At 46.0% G+C, this 25043-nt stretch overlaps 1 protein-coding gene across 1 annotated transcript in view; it reads right to left on the bottom strand.

Moving 5' to 3' along the window:
- LOC149359399 (glutamate receptor ionotropic, kainate 2-like) overlaps nucleotides 1–25043 on the bottom strand; it is a 228886-nt gene that overhangs the window by 70692 nt on the left and 133151 nt on the right. Inside the window, exons 3-4 of the mRNA XM_089571616.1 lie at nucleotides 20004–20297; nucleotides 2398–2576 (exon numbers count right to left, since the gene is read on the bottom strand). Of these exons, the coding sequence (XP_089427742.1) occupies nucleotides 2398–2576; nucleotides 20004–20297 (473 nt within the window). The remainder of the gene's footprint in view (nucleotides 1–2397; nucleotides 2577–20003; nucleotides 20298–25043) is intronic.

Below are 25043 nucleotides of genomic sequence, written 5' to 3'. Positions count from 1 at the left end.
CTCCTCGTATCCTTCTTTCTTAGCAGAAGCCAGAAAACCGGACGCCCAATGCGCCCTTCGCCTGTTAGAGATAACAACGAGCTCTTCGCTACTGCCTGTTTAATGACTCGGCGTGTCTTTGAAAAATAATGTCCTTCCCTTTCGACGGCACAAGTTTTTACAGAGTGAAATAATTTTAAGGGTGTAAAGCTAAAGGCCCTTTTCGCAAGAAAATCCGACATCTGCGCAGTCGGTATTTTGCGCGAACAATCACGCGCATGGCTCTAATAGGTTGTCCCCAGAGTGCAACCTCAGAGGCAGGTAGGCCACCTTGGCCACGTAGCTTTGCGACTTCATCAAAAACCTTCCTACCTGATATTTATAGTCAGCCCACCGGATAGTGAGCAAAGTGCACATGGTAGCTGGTCGCGGTTAAATTAATTATTCGTAGCACTTGAACAGCAACCTGGCCCGCACAAGGCCCACCACTGGGAGCACCTGCCTTCGCAGGGCTTCGGCGCATCGCTTAACCACTGCACCATTGCGCCACGAGGGATATGAGGACTTCCAGGGATCTATGAATGCGAGGTCGAGAATGACCTTCTGAATATATGGGAACTAACCCATTACGTCACTCTGTGATTCCCTTAAAGCGGAGCTTAAGTGTCCTATCAAATTTTTCTGTAATACTATTCGGCATCTGTCGTCATATTACAGAGCTATAGCTGTGTGCTGAGTGCAGCCAGCTCTGGCTTAGTGGTTGCCACAAACAGAGCTGATACTTTGGTGCCTGCATTCGCATTCGTGGTCCAGCCAGTTCATTTTTCAGCGCTGTAGCCATAGAATGTGTCATCGTAATGATAGATCTGACCTCACTGTTAGACATCTATAAACCTGATGTCCTTACTTTCAACGATGGTGCTTACCTAATAGTGATCTAAGTTCCTGGAGCAATCGTAAACTCACCATAATTGCCTAAGAAAGTGCGCGTAAACGCTTGTTTCTGTTATCCGACGCTCTTCAAATTTTTCACTGTGAACGTTAGCAACTGTAGGCCATATATAGCAAAGGTAACATTTGTTACAGAGGCTGCTGCCATCTGTGCCTTAAGTTTTCTTGTGTGATGTCTGTTTCTGGGCTCTCCCTATGTCGGGCTTTTGTGTTCCGTGCTTATTGTCTTAGTGACCGCTTTTCTGGTGCTTATTTTCCTCGAAATCAGTCCCAAAAGAAGGCCTATGAAAATGCTGATTTTGCAAACCGATGGAAAGAGTATCACTTATTAGCCTTTATACCAATAAATGCGGCTATACGGCCAGAAATCTGAGCATCAGGTTTTTCAGAATCTCAGCCATCCAGGAAAAGCAATGAGCCCTGGTCTGGCGCTCGAGTCCGGCCCCATTTCTGCCTGGGAGGGGCCACAATGGTCAACTATTTCGAACCTCAGCGACGTTCGTCCAACACTTTTAAGACGGAATCCTCTAAAGGTGGGTAGATTTCACTTGAAGGAATCATAACTCATCAGACATTTAGATTTGTTAGGATTGATAGGAAACTGTTTGACACTTAGTGAGCTTTCCGTCGGGCCTATTAAGAACAGCTCGGTGTCGATTTCGGCGAAGGGATTTCAGTTTTTGAGAAAAAAACTCTGTTCCTCTATGTGTGGTGGGTAATGGCAGTGTGGTGGGTAACGTTACCTGCGCGCGCGCGTGTGTGTTTGTGTCTGTGTGCGTGCGTGCATGTGCGTGCGTGTGTGTGTGTGTGTGTGTGCGTGTGTGTGTGTGTGTGCGTGCGTGCGTGCGTGCATGTGCGTGCGTGTGCGTGTGCGCGTGTGTGTGTGCGTGCGTGCGTGCGTGCGTGTGTGTGTGTGTGTGCGTGCGTGTGTGTGTGCGTGTGCGTGCGTGCGCGCGCGCGTGTGTGTGTGTGTGTGTGTGTGTGTGTGTGCGTGTGTGCGCGCGCGCGCGCGCGCGCGCGCGTGTGTGTGTGTGTGTGTGTGTGTGTGTGTGTGTGTGTGTGTGTGTGTGTGTGTGTGTGTGTGTGTGTCGGAGTATTTATCGAAATAAATAAAATGTGTTGTATTCCTGCGCGTTCCTTTTCATGCTGCTTTTTTGTTAATTACGGGCTGCGCAATTGACGACTAACTAATGAGTTCAGGGCTGGACAAAGAAGCTTCCGAATGGGGAACCGAAATTTTTGAAAGATTCGGGCAACCCATATGGACACACTGCTAACTGCGCTCCCACAAACACGAACGTGAAAGGAACACAATAACATGTTGTGCTTGTTGTGTTCCCTTCCCGTCCTTTTCAGGGAACAACGTGCTCCCACAAGATCAGCTTTCGGATGCATTTTCTTTTCTTGTTTGTTCGGCTTAGGAGTCATAAAGTACAATACCACGACAACCAAAACAGACGTGCTCACCTGCTTGAGGTACTCCCTCAGGCGGTGCGTGGGCGCGTCAAGCACGATGTGAGCCTCACCGCGTCTCCCCACTTCCCGGAACACCTTGCGCAGTTCTTCACCAGGTGAGCACTGGCGCAGCCGGAAGGTGACGTCACCCGACCGCGACAGCTGCAGCAGTTCCCGGAGCCGTACCAAAGCTGAAAAAAATAACCACACAGCGTCAGAAAGAAAAAAAGCAGCGTGCCTGCTGCATTACACTTTTCTGCCACATGCGCACCATACGCACCAGTTTTTCGTTGGAGCTAAAAGTAATGTTATGAGCTCTTACCAAAAACTGCGTAAGAGAGCGAAGAACATTCGCACGCCACATTTTGAAATAAATTGCTGCAAGGCGAATGCCTCTCCTGGCGCATTGTTTGGCGTTGACTGCAAGGCTGTTTCTGCTCTACTACTGCTTTATTTCACTACACACTTTGACTGCACATTACAACTACACACTTTGACTGCCGACTTTGCCTGCTTCTTAGCACGACTCTCTGCTTCGATGAGTTCGGTTGTATCCGTGGCTCTGTTCGCAGTAATGTGGTCACCCACGGCCGCCCCATGCCCCCTGTCGGAGCAGACGACAACTATTTTGTTAGTTGTCGTCTGCTCCAAAAGGGGGCGTCAGGCATCCGTGGGTGACCTCATTACTGAGAATCCGCGCACTCTGACGTCATAACCATTTCGACCAACCGAAAAGCGTGACACCTCTGCTGACAACCTTCTGCTGACAAGCTTCTGTTGACAAGCTTCTGTCGACAACGATGGGGCATTAAAGGCTTTCGCCTTAATACGCAATGACTAAGAGGACGGTTAAAACTGCAGAACGCGATATTAAGCGACAGCTCTTGACGCGTATTTATTTCGTGGAAAATTGAGGTGCACCATTTGCAAGCGACATGTCTCTATAAGCAATTATGTACCACTGTTTGCAATTTAAAACATACTCTCTCTTCAAGGAGCACTTGTCTGCCAGTCAGAGATAGTCATGAAGGAGGCGTCGTGATCTGAAAGTGGCGGATATGTTCGAGGTGTTGGACCAATTAATGATTCTGAAAGGAGCAGTTAATGCATGAGTTTAGAGATGTCGTCGCAAAGGTTGGAGCAGTAATGTGGGAGAGAATCTGCGCTATCTGTCAAATGTGGCGTCACTAGGTTTGGATCACTCAGTGTGGTGCGTTGTCATGGTTCGTTTGGGCAAGGTTATATGCGGCGTAATTGGAATTATTTTACCTCATTCACGGCAACCACCCTTAATATGTTTACCGTGGTAGCCCTGTTAAAAAACGTTACAGTAGTTACTACCCTCCGGTTACGACGACTACACCTACTTCTACTACAGCACCGATGCTCCACCCACGGAACGGTCCTTTAGGAGTTATCTCTCTAAGATATTTTCAGCTCTCTAAGACGCAACTTTCCAACGTGAGTTAAGATATGGAAGCCTTGCATTCCACACTGCAGACAGGGCTAGCGAATGCAGTGTGCATAAATCATCAGTATTCTGTAACATTAGGAGATGAAGCCGAAGCAGAGCCATTACAACGCACCCATGTGGTAAAAACATTCGAGGGAACATGATTCAAAGCAGCGCATCACGTTACAGATTATATTCCCACGTGTCACCATAGCGCATACAGGAAAACTAGCTTTCGGTCAAAGCGAACGAGCCAAAAATGAAGTACTGGTATCCACTGCAGATTCAATGTTGAGTAAAAAAACAAGTATTGATGTAAAAATACGAAAGATGAAAAGAAAGCAACGAGCTTCGCAGCTTATAGTTGTTTTAATGTTACTGGCGTCAGTGCGCCACGTAAAAATAGCACAAATAGTACAAAATCGCTGCCCTTTTACTAACTTTTTGGTTCTAATCTTCTGTGGCATCTTGCAAGAAAGCCACATATGCACCAAATCAACATTATTGTCCAGGCTATGCTGCCCGGACTTTCCGCTTCGCGAAGGGGAAAACAACAATCGCGAGCGAAACTAAAAAGAAATAAGGTAAATTCCCCAGTGCAACTTGGTAGGAAACGCTGGAAAGAAAGCCCACACATTTGTCGCGCTGCGAGCTGAGAGGCCTCCATCGAGCATTGGCCGCGCGACCTCGTCGTCTAATAGAGCACGGCCGAAAGAACACTCCTCTCGTCGCGAGAGCCACGCTCCCTGTCCATTGTCGCGCGGAATTTCCAGCCCAGCGGCCGAGCCGTAAGGGCCGCTGTCGGCGGGGCGTCGATCAATAATCGTTCGTGACGAAAAGAACGATGGCAAGGAGCCCAGAAAGAAAAAAAAATGAAAGAGCGGAAATCAGAGGAGCCGCAGAAGGAATGTCTCGGGCCCTGACATGACGAAAAAAGCTGCGGCAGAAAAGGCGAGCGTAGCAGGGGCGGCGAACAGAAGGAACGGACATTCACGTCTCGGTGCGGTTTAGAAGCAGAGACACCCGAGTAGAATATTTCTGGACTAAAAAAAATAAAGCAGGCGACAAATTATCAAAATCGGCATCAAAAAGGTACGAGGAGTGGCGGGTGTCTATTGTTGAACTGGAGAGATGTAGGCCATATAATGAAAGTGTCCTCTTGGCAAATCCAGGAAAAATCAGTTTCGCAGAAATTTGGTTGAGTTATTTGAAAGTCTCTACAAGTGAACAATGAAAACACGAGAGTAGGAAAGAAGGAATTCTTTATGCCTATAATATGAGTTCAGTTTTTGGCATGGTGAAAGGCTCTCGGCATTAAAAAAGTATGTAGAATGTTACAAGAGAAAAATAAATATAATTGCTCAATATAGCGTTCATTCTCACTGCCGTAGTCACCCTCATTGCTTTCTTAATCGCATGGTATAATGCGTATGGCAAGTAGTTAAATTCTGTAAGGCTTTAAATTTTCTATCAAAGCGTTCTATTGCACACAACCGCCGCAGACCAACTGGCATTCAGTTCGGCACATTTGTATTACTTTTTCTACGCTCGATGTATTCGGAGCTGTTTTGTATAATAAAATCGACCATTTATTATTTTCTTCATAACTGGAGAGGCTTATATAAAACACAAAGGTTTAACTGTTCCGGCGAGGGAAATAAAAAAGAAAGTTTGGAAGAGGAAGCCGAAATGAAAGACTTATATGTCGGAATTGAAAAAGTCAAACCCAGTGTATCCTTTATTCGAGCCTCCCAATCAGCGTAAATTGAAAGCATAAAACGTGGGTTAAAATATTAATGCACAGCCCATTTCCCTCACTTTCCAAAAGCGATCCTTTTGTTTAGAGGAGTGGGCGACAGCTGTCATTGCACTAAACGCTACCCGCCTACACAATAGCACTTAAAAGATGATAGCTTAATTAGGAACAGGCGCGAAGGAGCAAGCGTTTATTATTCCTTTGTTGGAGAACTAAGCGCTAAAGGTCGAGCAAATTTATCGCGAAAAGACAATGCGGTGTGGCATTTAAATTAGTGGCACTAGAAGCAATTAAAGCGGAACCTCTCTTTCGCAGTAGAAGACACCGGAAAAGAAAGTCGGCGAGTTGCAGTGCAGAAAATTCCCTCTTTTATGAACTACAGAGTCAGATCAGCACGCCGTGTTTTTCGCGATGTTCTACTTCTCAACTTGGTGGCTGTAAGATAAGAGTAAATTGAAATACTTTAAAATTCAAGTCTTGCTGACTGCAGAGAATATTTTCGCAGTTTGCATGCTGCCCAGGTCAAACTGTTGGCGAGAGTGGTCGCAGGGTATGAATCATGTGTTTAATTACACCAAACACAAGCGACAAAAAAGTGGTAGGGGTTTAAGGTAATCAAAACGAGTACATGCGCGAAAGCAGGTGTTCATTGTTGAACAAGAGGGGGCACTTAAGCTTTAGTGGGTTAATGCCCATGTGTGCAGAATTCGTCATTCTCCACTTGACACTTAGACGGCGGCGAATCCTCACACCACTACCAGCGCAGTGGCGCAGCGGTTAGGCGATGCGCCACTGCACTGGTAGGTGGCTGTTTCTATTACAGCCACCGGTAGGGATCGTGCGAACTTACCGGAGCTTTCTCCCATAGGCTGCAGCTTGCTTGATGCTCCTTCCAGTTTACCCAAGCTTCCTCTCATTGACGGCGGCTAGCGCGACGCTACTCCGAAATAACCCGAGCTTACCCTAGTAAGCTCAATCGAGTAAGTTCGGGTAAGTTCAGCTTAGTTCCGAGCACGAGACAGGACCACAAGATTCTTCATCGGGGTTGGTACGTCTGTAGTAGTGCTTTTGCATTAAAACAATCAAGAGGGTGGTCACATACATACACTTCCTCAGCTAAAACTTCGTACTCAGCAATCGAGGAGAAAGCTGGGAAAAACATTGTTTTGCGAACGAGTTGTTGTGGAGCACTACATGCGTAGGGAAGAAATAGCCACCAATGCAGCATGCCCAGTTTTCTCCAAAAGCCATCTTCATCCTCCTATCTGAAGGCCACAACGTAGAACTCTCGGCTTAAGGACACTGCCTGCTTCAACGTAACGCGCTGCTGAGCAGCGCGAGCGTAATTTCGTTCAACATCCAGGGAGAAGCAGCCAACACTTGCTAAATCATCCGTATTAGCCAAATTTTGGAGCACCCAGAGTCGAAATGTGTGGCCAGCTGAAAAACGCCACGGCAAGTATATTATTCAAATTCGGCCAGCTTACAAGAAAGGCGTTTAGTGTGTGGATGCAAACCCAACCACCCCCTCTCCCCCTACAAAAAGTTTGTCGAGGTATTCAAACAGCCAGAATACTAACTTTACAGATCACACGCACTATCTGAGAGTGTTGGAGTCATTATTATTTTTTGAAAAGTTGTGTTTAATTTCGAAGGCCCTTTTTGCACTCCGATAACCTGACAAGGAGTGCTCCAGGAGCCGATACATAATATTAAAGTTTCCAAACTTTTTAAGTGACTGATCTTATTTTAGGCAGCTCCCATGCAAGTGCTACCGCCGTTTAAATTGCAAAGTATAAATACGCTTCTCTCTTGACGAGACATATCGCAGTAATCAATGAATCGATGGAAATAATACGTATTTCATGTTAATTGTTTCATTTCTTCGTGGAGGTGACGAAACTTTGGCTATCAAAACTTCAATTTATGGACAGCACTCAGAAAGAGCTTCATATATTAAATTGTGCTTTTAATCAACATTTTCTCTGCATACACACGGTACGTTATTTTGAAATCAATGGCATTGGATGAACTTGCTCTCTAATAAAAATAACGACGCTTTCAGCTGTTAGGCTCTCCTCTGGGAGAGACGCCACCACAAACATGCAGTACACTCCTTCCTTGCATTGCACTGGCAGTGCCGATAAGACTAGTGCCTACCAAAATGAAATCACTGCAGAACACGAAGACAGAACTGGTACCAAGAGAAGAAACCGAACCTCATCAAAAACGAGCAAGGAAAAGTTCAGCTTTGCCCACGCTTGCACCACCTCGAGTACAAAAGACGGCGTTCCGAGGGATGCGGGACAATTGGAAGAGCACAAGGGTCTGCGCGCTCTGAAGCCACTGGCATCAGCGACAGTGGCGGGGACACGACAGTACATTCAGAGTGGGACACGGACATGAAAAGAGCGGGGAACGAAGCAGCCAAGCTACACATGGCTTCTTTTTCTTCTCAACAATGGAAGAAACTGGAGCAGCACTGGATGCCACGCAGAATGTTCTCGCCATAGACTCGTTCAAGAAAGCGGTGCAGCGCCTGGGAACCGACAACTGATGTCATGTTAAACTCGGGCCGAATCCACGAAGCTTATTTTTCTAGAAGGCACTGCAAGCCTGTCGGACCTCTCACCACCTGGCTGGTTGCAATGATAAAGAGGAGAAGGCTAAAGTACCGTCAAATCAGACACCAGTATTACGTGAAGCCGGGCCCTCATTAGCCGTAATCATGCCGGTGTTTTCGTAGGCTGCACGGATTTAGAAGGGAAAGCATACACACGAGAGTGGACACTGTAGAGGACGCGGGCGGAACAGGACATTCAGAGTGCTGAACTCGATCGCGGCATGCGATCTTCTTTCGTGGGCAACATGGCGCATCAGGTTGCCATTCCGAGACAGTAAGAATATCTGGCTAAGAGTAAATGAATAGGAGGCTCTCATGAACGGAGAAAATCTGTGATACGTACGAGGAAGGTGCACTTAAACAAATAGGATGAGAAAAAAGCCTCACATACAAATCAGGCGACAGCGAGAATATAATACATTATCAGCTATCAGGAATAGAAGCTTAAAACTGTCATAAGTGCTAAGGTAAAGCACACCTTCCACTGAGCAGGCACTTCCCCTTAAATGGTGTGGAGGTAATTACAGAAGTTGGCTCAGAAAAACTGGGAGTGGTAGAGAGCAGGGTAGAGCGTTCATTTAGTAATGTATGAAATACAGGGCTTCGGAAAGCACCTTTCCTATGTCAAGTCATTCATGCGCAGTGTGTCCAATCCAAATTAAAGGGCATCTGTTTAGTCTTGCACCACCCTAATAGCAAAAACAGCTCTCTCGCTGCAACTGATATTCATGGTCAGGTACAATACTATGGACAGAAACGCTTACTTGAACTACAAGGAAGGGAGGCCGGGGTTTGAGAAAAATAGTTTCGTGATTAAAACAAGAAATAATGTAACCCCTCTCCTTTCTATGTTAATTTTCCGCGGCAATCAAGCAAACAAAATTCTCGAAATAAGGAGAGTAAAAGTTAGTTTTCCATTTTTAAGATAGAAAGTAAGTAAAATACTCGAATAAATCACATACTTTTCCTTCTACAGAAGTCAAGATAAGCGTACCAGATATCCCGGATGGATGTCGCAATTTCTCACTGCCAGCCGTCTACAGAAAGATTAGGCGCGCATATTGAATAGCATCAAGGAAAATGAGGCTGGCGATATTCGCCCCTGCCAACGTCAGGGGGGATGCGCCGTCCGGTCTTCGCGAAAGGAGGGGTAGCTTTTCTTTCAGCGTGACTGGCGCGTACGTCTAGCACAGAGATTAGCCTAATGCACCGGTGAGAGCGTGTTTTATGGCTGCAGTGGCAGATTAGTAGGATCTCGGAAGTAGGAGAAAAGAACGGTGGACGGCTGGTTCCCTGGCAACACGTCAAAATGAACAACAATAAGTCAAACTAAAAACTTGCCTGTATCTAGCGATTTTCCCCGTCTTCTCCTATGCCGGCGTTTGCAACGTCAACGCATGACTGTAAGTGTTATTGCCTTGGTCACTCTTAGTTCTTATTTATGCCATAAGTTTTATTAAATTGCGCTTCGCCTCCTTCTTTTAACTGAGCAGCAGTTTCAGCAGTCATGCCTGAATATCGCACAACCATCTTTAGCACTATATTTCTCTCATCAAAATATTCCCTTCCCAGTGCGGCTCCAATTGATTGAAATATGATATAGCTCTGATGAAATCATTACGTTATTAATTTCCGCAGCATTTCAATAAGCAGAATCTCTCTGAAGCTGCTGCTTTGATTCTGAACGCCATACAAATACGGAGTTCAGGGTAGCACACGTCACAAGATTACATTTGCAAACGATGCGTTCAAGAAATCGGCAAAAGTCGGTCGCCGAAATGGGACGATTGTCAGCCCACTGAAAGAGTCTCCGCCTCCAAGGCCTCCATTTCTGATGTCACTAATTTCAAGATCGCCGTTCAAAGTTTCAGTCAGTTTCATTTTTGTCTTGTGTGCAGCAAATATTGTAATAGTCTCACCAATACCTTCTGTTTTGTCTACGGGTCTTGAATTTATATGTAATAAATAAATATACAGTCGCAGTTTGCGAAAGAATGCCCCATAGGGTCTGCGTAGATTGTATGCGTACTTATCTTCGATTCCTCACGCATGTGCTTCTTGGAATTGCTCTCAGCTTAAATTGTGAGCCTTGGAAACTCTTCAAGTTGTCAGTAAGTAGCGCCGTCATCTTTCAACTGCTATCTGTATTTGTAACAAGTGACAAGGCGCTCGTTGCTGTTAGAGGGTGAGACAATTCTTGCTATATAAAGAAAATTCAGATGAGTGCCTGCTTATGCACTTCCAGGTGTACCGAGCACCTGGCCTGCGCCGTAGCGTAGCATAACACTGAAGCTCAACGCAACAATATTATCAGTTATACGTCAAAACACACTATATAATGTATGGTGATTGTTCCAACAGGTTTCTGGCTGGGGTCTCAGCTTGAAGCATTCGAACTCTTCCTTAGTGGGCACAGAAAATTTATATATATATTTATATATATATATATATATATATATATATATATATATATATATATATATATCATCATCATCAGCCTGACTACACCCACTGCAGGGCAAAGGCCTCTCCCATGTCTCTCCAATTAACCCTGTCCTTTGTCAGTTGCCGCCACTGTATCCCCGCAAACTTCTTAATCTTCTTCTTAATATATATATATATATTCATATGATCTTGTCCACAACCTAAAAAACAAGAGAGAACATTTCGAAATACATGAAAGAAAAAATGATGATTGCCCTTGCATTGCTATCTTGGGATTGATCTGAACCGAATCACAGCGCGAAATGAATAAAACAGAACTGAAAAGTGTGAGGGTATGCCCCTGATGTGCATTACATCTCACATTTTTTGAGCTACATGTTTTAGCGCTGCGCTATCAGCGCACACTTGTCTATTTCGTACACATTCTGCCGCTCTGCTCCGCTATCATTATTGAATCCGCAACAAAAGCACTTCTCATTTACGGCGGGATCTCCTGCAGGGACACTAGCCAGAGTGGTCGCTTTATTGCAACCAGTTGGAATTGTCGTGAAAATTCGCAAGTCAAGCCAAACAAAGCTAACAGAGAGAAGAAAAGAGAAATAACTAGAATAAGAAGAAGCAGACAGAAACGAAGCTGAACGAGAAACAAATAGAAAGAAGCTAAGAAGAACACAGAAGCAAAGCCAACCCAGGGCAGAGAAGAGATAGAAAAAAGTGAAGAATGAAGAAGATAGAGAAGAAGAATATAAAGAAAAAGTGAAAGAACAAGAAAGAGCGAAAGAAGATAAAAAGAGGCGAAGAAGGAACAGAAAATGAAGAGACTTCAAGCTCTCCAAGGGCACAACAACAACAACGTGGCAGCTCTCGCCGAACGTATTTTTTTTATTGGTTCATTTTTGGTTTACAATGCATACGTAAACCAAGGACGAGCAGGCAAAAGGCGTTAAATAACACCTGACTAAGGCCTGCCCTCCTATACAAAAACAAACAACAAATTATAACAACAATTTATAAGGCATAGCGCGGGTTTTTAGTCCAATTTTCTTTTGCTCTCACAGCCATTCAGCCTGTAGCATTGTTATTTTTTGTCGTTATTTTAATCAAGTAGTAAAGCCAGAAGAGAAATATGCGCGCTGCCTGCAACACTAACACCCATGAAAAAAAAATCAAGAATTCTGAAACAGAGTTCAACAATAGGTTTCTACCGGCCTGCATGAAACATCACCACCATCTAGATAGAAGATTATCCCGCGTCAATAATGGCAGTAATATACAACATAAACGCCGAATACAACGTGTTCCTATGCGCTACCAGCAGAGAACAAATACTCAAGACGTTGGCACACACACAATCTCGGAAGTAGATAGCAGGGATGACTCTCCCCATCCGCCAACCAACAATGCTAGAAGGAAGCTCCAGGATTGCAACCACTGCGACAAAAACAACAATGTCAGAAGAAGCGCCACGAACCTGCTTCCCATTCAAAGCAAGATAGGGGCAGCGGCACGACTGAGCCCACGGGCAGAATGCGGAGGGCCATCCACGCCCGCGTCCATTGCGCGTCGTTTGTTTTTGTATTGTTTGCGGCTGCGAGTATTGTCTTGCCGCGATCTGGGCTCCGAGCTCTGACAATAGTTTCGCCAGCCACAGACTGCTTGTCGGTCGGAGAGTGCCGTTACAAAAGCACAGGGGGACGACAGGAGTTGGCCAAGAGAGGGAAATAGTGGGTCGGATGTGAAGTAAATAAATAACCTCCGCTCAACAATGGCGACTTAGCCGGGCTTAGTCAAATTGGGCGTACCGTTAGGCACAACGTGCGAACCTTTGTCGCTGATACTGCTCGGAAACGGGAATGCGTGCGGAAGTAGAATACCATAAGAATACTTGCTAAGCTTCTCTATACTCTTCGCTCGAACTGGGCTAGAACGCCGCTCCTTTCTGGGAATGCTGTAAGCTAGAAGCGAAGGAGAATTGTTGTGTCAACGGTGCTGTATGCAATAGAATCCATTGTGTGTTGTTGGGCGATTATCTCCCCAGCCCTGGTTGACCTTCCGCGCACTGTTTCCATACCCCCTCCTCTGCACAAAGTGAGTGAGGTTTACTCAGAAAGGAAAGAAAGCAGTGGGAGAGATAGGAACAGGCGGGAAAGGCGGCGGGGAGAGGAGAAGAGAACAAAGGAGCGGCGGGAGTGAGAAAAGGAACAAAGAGAATGGGTCAACAAAGCATTCCTCTTTCATTGTTTTCTCTTTGGTGTAGTTGCCGCCCTGCTGCGCCTTCGTGTGCAAAAGGCGCATAAGGACAGGACCGCCTGCCGCCGAGCACGTGCCACAGCAGTCGGCGCAGAACGCGAGTGGCGGCTGCGACTATCCAGGCGCGGACGTGTGTTGTTCGGGAGCCCGATGACAAGGGCTACAGCAAAAGAATGGGTGTGGAGGATTCGCGCGACAAGTTTATCGCTTTGCAGAAACGTGAGCAGAGAGACCCTGCGTAAATTATATTTTTCTTCTTTTAGTTGTTCACGTTTCCTTTCTTTTGCTTTAGACTTTTACACTTACATTCGAAGAGCGAGTGAGCTTGGTCACCCCCATTCTTCTATATTTGGCAACTGCAGCCGCTTTTGTTTTTCAGCAGAATCTCAAGCTGGCGTTCACCCATAAGTAGAGCGAGAGAAGTGAGAGGCTTTACGAAGATTCCTAGACAGCACAGATTGCTTGTGGAATATCTGCCGGTGGTACGACAGGGCAGCAGTGACAAGATAACCTCTCAAAAAGGGGTCCATATATTCGAAACTTCTTTGAACTCAACGTCAATCAAGAAATAAAATTTATTCTCAGACATTTGAAGTACTTTTTCTAACTGCCAGTTAACTACAACTCTACAGCCATTGAAACCTGTACGAACTGCACCCGGTTGAGACCAGGAAGCCACAAGGGCTGCAGGGGGCGCGTTTTGATGGATGAGGAACGCAAAAGACGCCCTTTGGCAACACGATGCCAGCGCGTCGCAGAGAGCCCCAGTGGGTCTCAATTAATATGAAGCCCACTACTGCGACGTTTGTCAACCGCTGTGTGTCATCAAGACATTCAACACCAGAATTTGTCATTTTTACGCCGGTTATGGAGGCTTCGCCCTAATCTTAGGTCTAAAATGCTAGGAAAAACTTTATTACAAATACTTTCGTCCACGTCGCCTTGTTCGAACAGCCGCATCGGCTGCTTAGTGGTTATGGTACTTGGCTGCTGAACCAAGAGACGCGAGTTCGGCCCCGGTCGGGGCGGTCGTATTGCGTTGGAGGCAGAAAGCTAGTGCACGTTAAAGAACCCCGGGTGGTCAAAATTATCCGGAGCCCTCCTCAACGCATTCACTCATAACCTGAGTCCCCCTGGGACATTAAAAACTATTAAAGACAGATTATGAATAATGTAGAGCATAGGATGACCGGAAAGTCATTGGGGGATGCCCTTATTTAGTAGTAGATAGAAGCGAGCTGATGATGGCGATTAGGATAACTATTTTGGCCCTTTTATATGTTAATGGTTCGCTTTGTGCGCAGCATGTTTGGCTTCCTGACGAGAAACGACTTTTTTATGCTGATCCGATTCCTTAACAAGTGCTTTCCTGGTTCATGGGTAACGAGTCATAAATCTTAAGGGGACTTGTTTGGGCTACAAGCCATAAGGCTCAGGAAGCGCTTAAAGACAGCGACACAATTAGCACAAAAATTGCCTTACAAAAGTAAACGACATAGATACAAGGTCCAATGCTCCTGATATAAGAATCAAGCGCCCCGTCATGGCTTACGTGGTGCCCAACGAGGAAATACCAAATATATCCCGCTTGGCATCTGGCCGACAAAGAGCTTTGGGGATATTTAAAGCATTTTTATCATTTAACCTATGTGTTGTTCTGGTATTTCTGGACATATTCTCCACAAAAAATTGTTCGCTTACGTAGCCTTTCTGCTTCAAATTTCTTTGAGGTGTCTAATTTAGAACACCATGTATTCTTGCAGAGAAATTTTAAATGATCTGTAAGGAGGTAAGGTGGTGTGCACCATGAGCAACATTCGAGTCAACTGCATCGCAGCGTCATTTGTTATGCGCGTTCAGTAAACAAGAGGGTCCCGAATCGAAGCCAATAGACATGAGATATTCCCCCTGTTTGCTATCTCGACACCAGGCGCGGTCGCGGAACTGCAGTAGGAAGCAGTTTCGTCGAAGATCGTGTGGTGTGCACCACTTTCACTTCCGACCGTAAACTAGTATAGAAGCACCGCTGGTTAGTTGTTGCTTTAAATTTACTCTTAGCACAAATATAAACACGGTTGAAAGGGTGAACAACAAACACAACGTGTAAGTTCATGCAGCTTACATTAACAGTTTAGTCGCACTGAAAGTCAGTGCTTCTTCTTCATTATTTCTTTGTTGACGTCTGTTCCCGTTTGTACAATTAACATTTTCGTCGAAATTTCCTTTAAGTGCTGCCTTGACAAAGCACGATGTTTTCACCTGACTTGAAGGTTACTTTAAAGCATGAAATGCTTTCAGCTCCCGTTGTCGGCAGTGTGGTGACGTCACGCCGAGACCGAGAGCCAACATCCGGGCACTGAATTCCACACATCCGGGAGCTGAAACGAGAACATCCGGGCACCTTACGAGATTTAACGAGACTCTCTAAGTCCTCTTGAGAGAGGGCCGCTTAAAGTAAGAGGGGAGCTCCAGGACGAGAGAGCATTGGGCGGAAAAACTGCTTCCGCGCCGTCCCCAAGGATGGCGCCGCGGTCCCACACTGACGCATGTAAAAGACAGGCCGCTGGCCCTGCAGCTCATGACGTTTCCGCCTTTGGCAGGCAGATGTATACACGCTCGCGGAGTATTCGAACGCGCTGCATATACATTCTTGTCAGGCCTGCGTCTCGTCATGTCAGCGTACGCTTCTGCATCGTCCTGATGCACGTAAATATTACATGCTTATTCTACTCTCGGTTACGGGAGAGGCAGAGTTTTTCTACCTTTACAGCTGTAATATCAAAGTTGAGCACATGGGCTGTCGTCAACTCAACAGTCGTTCTAGATTTCAAGGCCAACTGCTGTTTCAGCCATCCACCCCGTCTGTCCCACGCAAACTCATCCACAACTAAGAGAGATCTTGGCCTATGTCACATTTTTCAGTCTGTTTTATTGTGCAAGCGCCTTATGGAGAAGGTCGAGAATACAAAGAATCACTTCGTTAGTGGTAATGAGCGGTTTATTTTTTCCAGTTGAGTCATCTTTCGGTTTCGCTTTGTTTTAAATGCGGCCGTGGAAAGACACAATGCTTTTATTACCTCTCGCACTAGCTTCTTTTTTTTTCTCACCTTCGCGACCATAACGAACGCGTGTGATGTCACCTTAGGAATAAATGCGCCCGAACGTTGCTTTTAACATAGCCGTCGATTGTACATAGTATGTCTTAATTCTATTGTCTGTAGCTCCTTTTCTACATTACATTCACATTCGTTTAGTGCTTTAAGTTTTCCACTGCCTTGCGGTTTGGGAAATAAAACGGTGAATAGACTGCCTTATTCTTGCCTGACAAGAGCCGTTTTACAATACTTTTACTACATGTAGTGAACTATTGTAAAAACTGCGTACATTCGTAAAAGCTTAACACAACAGCACCAAGAGAAAGCCCGATTTACTCTGACTCCATGAAGTTATGTCACCCTGCCGCGATCACTAGAGCAATAGAAATGAGCGAAACAAAGAATAATAAGAGTGCAGAACGCACAGCTTTATTTTTCTCCTCAATAAGACCTCGTCGAACACTGCCCTCTGACAAGTTCAGCAGCTCAGTGAGCAACAAGAAGACATTTCGCAATGACAAACCCCCCCCCCCCCCCCCCCTGCTCAGACTGTATCGCACATACTTGCAGATATTCCGCTGGAATTCAAAATAACATATATATCAAAATAAAACACCGAAGGAAGCTTAAATCTTTCTGGCTTGAAGCATGGTGACGCCAGACGACGTTCTGAAAAACATTTCTGCAAGCCGCTATTTAAATCCCAAAAGGCAGCTACGCAGCCCATCGTGATGGTAATCCTTAAACTCTGAAAACATACCAAGTAAATTCATCCGTTATGTCTAAATGGAGTTACCTTCATTCCGAAGAAAAATAAAATTGCGCACGGTCTCTTCCCCGCAGCTTAGAAGTTTCCTCACACTCGGCCTGTAAGCGCGGTGAGTTTGTGTGAAACTCCCGAAGAGGGCAAAATGGGTTCGCAGCATAATTAACTTCGCGAGTGGAAGTGGACGAAATCGGCAACGAGGTAACGTGGTCGGATAGGCGCCATTTGAGAGTTTCTCTCTGGAGGCGGTTGAAAGTGCTTTGCACAGGGGCTGGACGCCACTGCCCGCTTTGCGCAATAGCGGGATGACGCGTTGGCGTTTCTCCCCACTAAAATGGAAGCCAAACTGGGAATCAACTCAGCACGTTTCTAAGCGACGAAATGTTGCATGTGAGGAACATCCTTTTTTTTTCTACAAAATTTTATGCAAAACTTTCAGCCACATTCTATATTAATCTCTTTTCTTTTGGTTCCACTGGCGCATTACGAGCAAAACCCATGTATTCCGACACTGAAATAATACTTTATTCAAACATCACAGAACAGTATCCTTTTCAATATCATCCGCCAGAGGAACAAAGTATTTTAATATCTCTTTCGGCATTTTTTTTGCCGCCGTATGTACACTTTGTTTAGACATGTTTTCTAGGAAAAATTAACATCTTGGAGATAATAAAAGGATAGACGCGATAAAGATAACATGATCGTACACTATAATCTCTTAATTCATAGCTCCGTTGGTTCATTTTCAGGCTGCATTCGCGTTTAAGGTTATATTCGGACGCCATAATGTATGCCCATTTAAAAAGAAATATTGTCTCGGTGTTGTGCCTCTCTGCGTTCGCACGGTACACAAATCGATGAAAAATTTTGTGAGATTTGCACATTTTATTCCCAGCCCGCACTTTTTTACACGTGCGCAAAAGCACAGACTGTTTTCACGTACGCTTCATAAGCTTATACAGCACACTTATTTTCTTTATCGGACGTCCCTACTAAAGGTTGAGGTAAAGCGACAGTCTTTCTGATAGTTAGTGACTGCGACATTTCTGATAGGCCCGCCTCGAACCTAGAGGCACTGAAAATGCTACGCGTTTAAAGCGCCTTAGGTAAACGCCGAGAAAAACTTGCGGGCTTGTTAAAATGTCTAATATGCCGTGAAAGAAGGAAATTTCAGGAACTATCCTCAGCTTGACTAAGTTCCAGAAAAACAGAATATTTCTCATCAAAATCACATATAATTGAAAAAAGGAGAGTCTGAAGAGATCAAGAATGTTACCCTTCGATATCGAGGACGATTCTTGGACGTGTTGGAAAATTGCCTAAAAAATGGGCCTATGGTGATTGATAGAATACTTCGTAGACGTTGTTCTCGAATCATGAGAGTACTTAGCATACACGCCAGGGAAAACTCTGTGGGAAATATCATTTTCTAAACAAAAAGCCGAATAGCAGCCAAAATTCCTCATTCAACTGCTTCAAAAAAATTTCAGATCTCATTTCTTTCACCTGCCCATGCGTTGTGCTTTGGTGACGTGATCTTGAGCTTTGCACAAAAGATGCCCGGGTTTAAACCATTTATTCGAAGAGCTTGTTCAAAGAAATGCAGAGTGTCAGGAAGTCTGGCCGGAGTGCGCGACTCTGGTTCCCCAACGCGCTCCATACCTTAGAGTATACGGTAATTTTAGAGGGTAAGCTGCATAGCGTAATGTACGTGATGTGTACCATTTGTAGAGCTTCAGCTGCTCTCTGTTCCCGATTCTAGGTTTGACATAAGCTAAATCAAAAGCTGTTGCTTAACAAGAACAATTTAGCAAAAAGCTATCCCCGTGGTGCCGTTCCCTTTGCTGTTCGACGCCTGCATAACTGTCGCGTCGGCATTTTCAAACGGAAAGAATTCGAAGAGGAGTGAATAATGATAGTGACTCCTAACAAATTCGCTGCATTAGGTTTAAACGACGATCAAGACTTCTTATTACACCGACGTAAGTCGGCTGCAGCACAACACTATCGCTAGATCTAGCACAAGTTCGAAATGGTTACTACCCCATTTTGTAGCCGAAGTGAATACGCGTACTTAACGTAGTGAGCCGCTCTTGAGTTTCACCCCACATCTTCCTGAGCAGCAGACTCTAGGAATCTGCTCTTAGAAGCCTGCCATCAGATGCGTCCGTGAGTCCACCGGGAATGAGCTGCAGCAGCCGTAGAGCACCGCGCGGTGTTATCTGCTGCTCGCCGAGGCTGCCTCTTACACCCAAATTCCCTCTTTCAGGGGTGCAAATAAGGGAGGAAGGGGGAGTGCTCCGAAAAGAAAGCACAAAGGCATGCGAGCAGACGGGGTGCGCATGCGAGGGGCTTTTGATAAACCGGAGGAGGGGCTCCGGCTGCACGGAACGCAGATACTGAGATTCGCCAGCCTGGACAATGCCACGACTGCGCCTGACCTATGCCGAAAGTCTATGTCGGGATGTCAGTTACTGCGACGTCCTTCTCCCCTCTGTCGCACGGGGTGGCCCGGCGCGCAAGAGGCGCTGAACAGCAGGGCGAGAGCGTGCCGGGAACTGGACAGAACTTCCACTGTGGGTAAGCTGCCTACACCAGGTTTTTTATGTAAAACACTGGTATGTTCAAAACTCTGACTGCAATATAACCTACTAGAAAATCCTTGTTCAATCTCACCTGCAGGTACAACATCCCAGGAGAGGTATCGTATAGTCATTTTGCATAATCGACCTCCCAACTTCACGATCCTGGTCAAGTAAAACTCTCGTTTGGACGAGTTGATTCATGTTTGAAGAAAAAACTGGTAATGGCTCAAGAAACGAGGACACCGAAGGCACACACAAGACAGAACTGACACAGGGCGTCAGTCCTGTCATTTGTGTGCCTTCCGTGTCCTCGTTTCTTGCGCCATTGCCAGTTTTTTTTCTTTCATAACCTGCTCCTTGTTCCGCACACCACGGCAATTCTATTATAAGAAAAAAAACCTGCGCTGAAAAACACCACATAGTCCAAGTGGTTTCATCTTATTAGCAGCGTAAAAGTACGAACCAAACCTATGCCTTCAAATTCTCGATCAAGGGTGCAATTGAAAATCTCGTAACTGGACACAGACTCCTTGTTCTGTCGTTTACGGACTCTAACGCGCAGGCGTGTACAACCTGTTGCACTGAGCCGTGCCTCTTTTAACATGCTGTACACCAAGTAAAGAGGCAAGCAATCGTACTCACTCAGGCTGTCTTCGTAGACGACAGTGAACGACGTCCAGCCCTTGAGCTCCAGGAAGCTCTTGAGAGCAGAGCCCAGCTGGACGCGTCGCGGAGACAGACGTACGGAGACCGACGACGAGTCCGCGCCACCGTCTTCGCCGCTGTCCAGGGACCCTTCTCCGAAGCCACCGTCTGGAGCCCGCGTGACAAGGTGGGGCACGCGCGACCGCTTGCAGGCAGCGCCCACGGCTGCAGACCCAGGGCCCGAGCTTGGCCCCACGATGGCCATCACACCCATCGAAAGCAACTTGCAGGCTGCGAAAGGAGATTAAGAGTGCGATCAGTTTTTGACTAAACGTTTTTAATACGCCTGGCCTGTGATAGTAAGCACCTAATGTTTTCACAACATTCAGGCGAGCGCTTGTCTTCTGCAGTGTCAACTAATTGTTATCACTGTATGTGCAGCATCTGTATATAATACGTCTGCATCAAAAGTAAACTCATAGACACCTTCACCACATAAAATGGAAGGTTCCAGCTCCCTTATTGCGAAAGATCAGCGTCATCTGGCATGGGATAATGACTTAGCAGAGAAAGCTGCAGTCAGTTCTGGGATGCCCGTGGGCATTCCTGTACCCTGTCTCCCTTCACTATTACGCTCGACTGTATGAACTCGAATTTACTACGAACAAAAATATACCAGTTCTGGGAACCTTTAGTGCGTTTGTTGTGGAGAAGTTAAAGCGAGGCACAAGGCACGGACTATGTGTACGGCACGGTAACGTGATCACGGAGGAATGGTCTGGCCCGCAATTCTCGCGACCGCAAGCCGCCCAGAAATGGTACGCCCGGGTAGTGGATCAAAGACTGAGCTCTCTCTGAAGAGAGAGCGCACTTTATCTAATTCAATAGGTCATTGCTTTAGCTCGACCGCACATTGCACCCAAGCAGGAGATCGCGGTCGTAAATACGAAGTGTAAACGGTAAGCAAACCGAATTTCTTCTGGCGCAAACATCACTAGAAGGTGTATTGTGCAACTCTCACAGGCGTTATGAAACACCCGTTTTTACAAATTTCGCAAAGATGGGCAATCGCGCGCCCTCCTCACTGCATTCCAAAGCCACTGATTTTCTTTCTAAATAGTGTATTGCCGCAAATGTTTGTAATGTTTGTTTGTTCATTCTTGAATGCTGACGGCACACCGCTTTGCCGCTTTGTGATGCAAGGTGCGCCTAGACTTATCTCGATTGATCGAATCCAGGCGGAGCCGATTATACGTTGTTCCAGAGTGTTCTAGTAACTTTCCAAGCTTTATCTCGAAAGCTCGCTATCAGCTTTAGAAAGAGCATGGCCGAGAGCGGCCGGCATTTTGTTCGACGACCACCGAGCACGCTTGTTGCTACGGCGCCGCCGAGTGATTCAGTTCTTTGCGAGCGCGTCAGCCCAAAGAAAGAGTTTCATTTAAGAGCCATTCTCGCTCTTTTCCTGTTCGCCGGACTGCAGTCACCACTACGTGACAGTATCAATAAGGCATTATATCCAAGTAAACGGAGGCACCGTCTTCTGTCAAAACAGAAAACTCTACCTTTTACCTTCTGTCCCAGTTTGAAGAACTTAAGCGCACTTGTATTGTAAGGGACCCGTAAACCTGTGCGGCAGCCCCTCTTGTCAGTTCTCCTGCTGCATTGCTGAGAAGGCATAAGCGAGAAAAGACATAAGCGCACTCACATTGGACTTGGCAGAAGTTTACCGCTATCACTGCCGCTTTTTCGCCTGCGAGCTCTTATTTCTTTATGATCCCCTATATTCAAGAACGATGATGATGACGATGAATTTTTATGGCGCAAAAGCACCTTTGGCTAAAGAACGTCACGGCACAAGCTATTTTTATTACGCAATGTGAGAGACAAAAACTCAATTACAAGCATTTCATCTCCTGAAAGCGAGCACCACGTCTTGGGTAAACTTGTACCCACGTAATCACCGACGGGTATCAGCAGCTCTCTCTCTCGAGAACCCTGCACCTAACAGACGCTCCAGTAATGGGGTCACCGCTGCAGCCCACCTTCACAAAAGAAATGCCTCTTTCTAACGCGTCAGTAGTGTTACAGCATGCCGCACACTTTCCTAAGCCTTATACACTTCTCTTTGAAGCACAACGATCAAGAAAAAATCCGAGTGAACTGCTGGCTGCCGTTTTTCTTTAGAAATTATACTTTCTTGTTCAAAGGCAGAACAAGAACGAAGAAGAAATACTATCAGGACTATGTAAAACGAATTCGTAGGGGTCATGCTGCTTGCTGCGCGCATGCTGACATGCTGCTCTGCGTGCGCAATCAGAATATCGTGTTCACCCTCTCATCAGCTAACTCTAAGAGGATCGCAGAAAATCAGTTTCTTAAATTCGTGTCGCCAATGTCATTGAAAACATGTTCACATACACGCCACGCGGTCCGCTTACCGGAACACTGAATTTGTAACGACGCTCAATCCTTTTAAAGGCGAGACCAGCAGAAACCAATAAAATTCCCGCTATTACGTTCCCGCCTGATTTTTCGATGAGTAACGCATTATGGAAGACATTTTTAAAATAGACAAACACAATGCGCACTTTATCGGAGCACGCTTAAACCGCAATTAATTGCTCCAGTAAATCACGGGATTTAAATTCGACGAACACTACGGCGCCCAAGAACACCAAGTTTTGAAGCAGCCGAGGAGTGCTCGGAATATAGCTGCTGGCTTTGTAGCAAAAAACGATCACTATCAAGGTTCATTAACTAGACATAACTTATGCTGCTCCTTATTGGATTCGTGTTATTATCATGAAGCAACGACATTGCCCACTTGGTAGATACTCGTATACACAAACTAATGGTTACCCTAGTTTGTAATCTGCGTGCTGCGAACGCGCCCAACATAGAGCGGCGAAGTGTCGCAAGACGCTGATAGCATATCGCAACCTCACCGGCCGTATAAAAATACGTTCAGCCGCACACGCGCGGCCAAATGACAGCCGCGATTACGACCTATGCGTGCTCAATGGCGAACTTCAGAGGATATGCTGGCCCACAAGTTTCATCTTTCTGCAACAATGGTGGCTGACAGCCAATGATAAATGCGGCTATAGATAGCTTAACGAGCAGTCGAGTGAGAGCATTAAACAGTTGCTCAGACATGCAGTCAGTGTAACGGGCTGTTTTTCAAGCAATTTCGGTCGCACGTTTCAGAAAATCTGCAGCGGGATAACCACACTTTTCGAATCGTTCATTTAAAAAGAACATAACGTGCATAATGCGAGAACTTTACGAGCACAATGCGAGAACTTTAAGAGCTTTGTCTTACCTTACAGGGGCGGCTAGAGTGTCAGTGTTCGGACCGATACAACGTAAGAGGTGTGGCATACGTTTCCAGCAAACAAAGCATGCATTTCAGAACTATATTCTTGCACTCAACACGCCTATGATTCTGCCAATATTCTGAGAAGTGAGAATGGCATATTGGTTGCCTGTACGCATGTTGCTTATTTACTTTTATTCTGTGTTTTTCTGTGTAAGCCGATAAATGGATGGTGCACAAATTTTGTACAGCCTGCCCAGAATAAGAAACATAAACCTCGCAACCGACCAACGCAGAGGGCCAAGAAGACCGACAGACTGCTCTGTCTTGTCCGGTCCGCAATCAGTTTCACAATAACCACGTACCAACCAGCCTTCCATCGTACGCTGCCCTCAGATATTCACTGCTTTCTTTCACACTCCTCCCGAAGTGCAACCCGTCACGGTGACCCAGTGGACACAGCGTAAGGCTGCTAGCCGCAGGACGCAGAATGAAAACCTGAAAACCCGGCTGGAGTGGCTGCATTTTAGTGAACGCAAAACGCGAAAGACATCCGAGTGCTGTGCGATGGTAGGGCAGATTAAAGAACACCATGTTGCGGAGGGTAATCCGGAGCTTTCCACAACAGCGTTTCTCTTAGAACATTTTCAGCTAGGCAGCGTTAAGCCATACGTACAGTCGAGGACAAAAGTCTCCGGACCACGTGTTCCTCAAACGAAGCTTATAGCTCTACTACCAGACAGCGGCTGTAGACCGCACTTGTGGAGATGAAAGAACAAAAAATTAACTTTTAGCTCCCCAAGTGCGGTCTCCAGCCGCCGACTGATAGCAGAGCTATCGGCTTCGTTAGAGGAACACGTGGTACGGAGACTTTTGTCCCCGACTGCACATACCACCAATTTCTATGCGCGGAATTCAAATTTTTATGTAACAAGTGAGGTTAACGCAATATTGCTTCAGCCATTCTCGGCAAACTCAGCTGACATCCTTTGAACCTGAAGAGGAATATGACGCCGAACTTGAAGAAAACATGCTGGCGAACCCATTCGAACCATTCCGTATTTCTCTGTCACAATGACAAGAAGAAAACAAAATTATCCTACACTCATCCGGAAGGAATTCAAACCACTTCCGACGATAGCTGAGTAGAATCGTGTCTCTACGTCAGTCATTGCCGTAACCTCCCGCTTTCAGCATTATTAATAGTTGCCTCTCGATTCGCGTGTTTTGAATCGGCGTTTTCGTCATCTATCAAGCGTTCGCTCTGAGGTTCCAAATGCTCGTTGGTAGGCTGCCGACGTGACCCTGCAATTGAAGAGGCTCGGCCTAAAATAGAAAAAGGCTCACCAATGTCATGAGCGGCTTCTTGAATTAAGTAGCACCACACAAAGGTGAGAAGGCAGACCAGGTACCCAAATGCATTGCTAAGAGCGAATAAGTTCGGGCAATCACTATATCGCGTCAAACTACGATAGCAGCGAGGGACGCTGAACGCTTTGCCCAGAACGAAAAAACGGAAACAGAAAGCAGCAGCACGTAAATCATCGAAAGCGCTGAACTAAAACAAGCAAACTCTACAGCCAAGAAAAGCGGCTAATCGCGTATACTTGTCATGCCGCGAAAGCAACCGGGGAGACCATTCGTGCTGCCTGGATCTAGAAAAGAAGCGGACGAGCAAGGAGGTCGTTCAGGAGAAAATAAAACTGGCCGGTATTCGCGAG

Source organism: Amblyomma mixtum, chromosome 2, assembly GCF_055824585.1.
Source record: "Amblyomma mixtum isolate Tamu chromosome 2, ASM5582458v1, whole genome shotgun sequence".
Lineage (NCBI taxonomy): Eukaryota > Metazoa > Arthropoda > Arachnida > Ixodida > Ixodidae > Amblyomma > Amblyomma mixtum.
The sequence above is the reverse complement of the archived record's forward strand: the minus strand, read 5'-3'. Positions and strand labels throughout refer to the sequence as shown.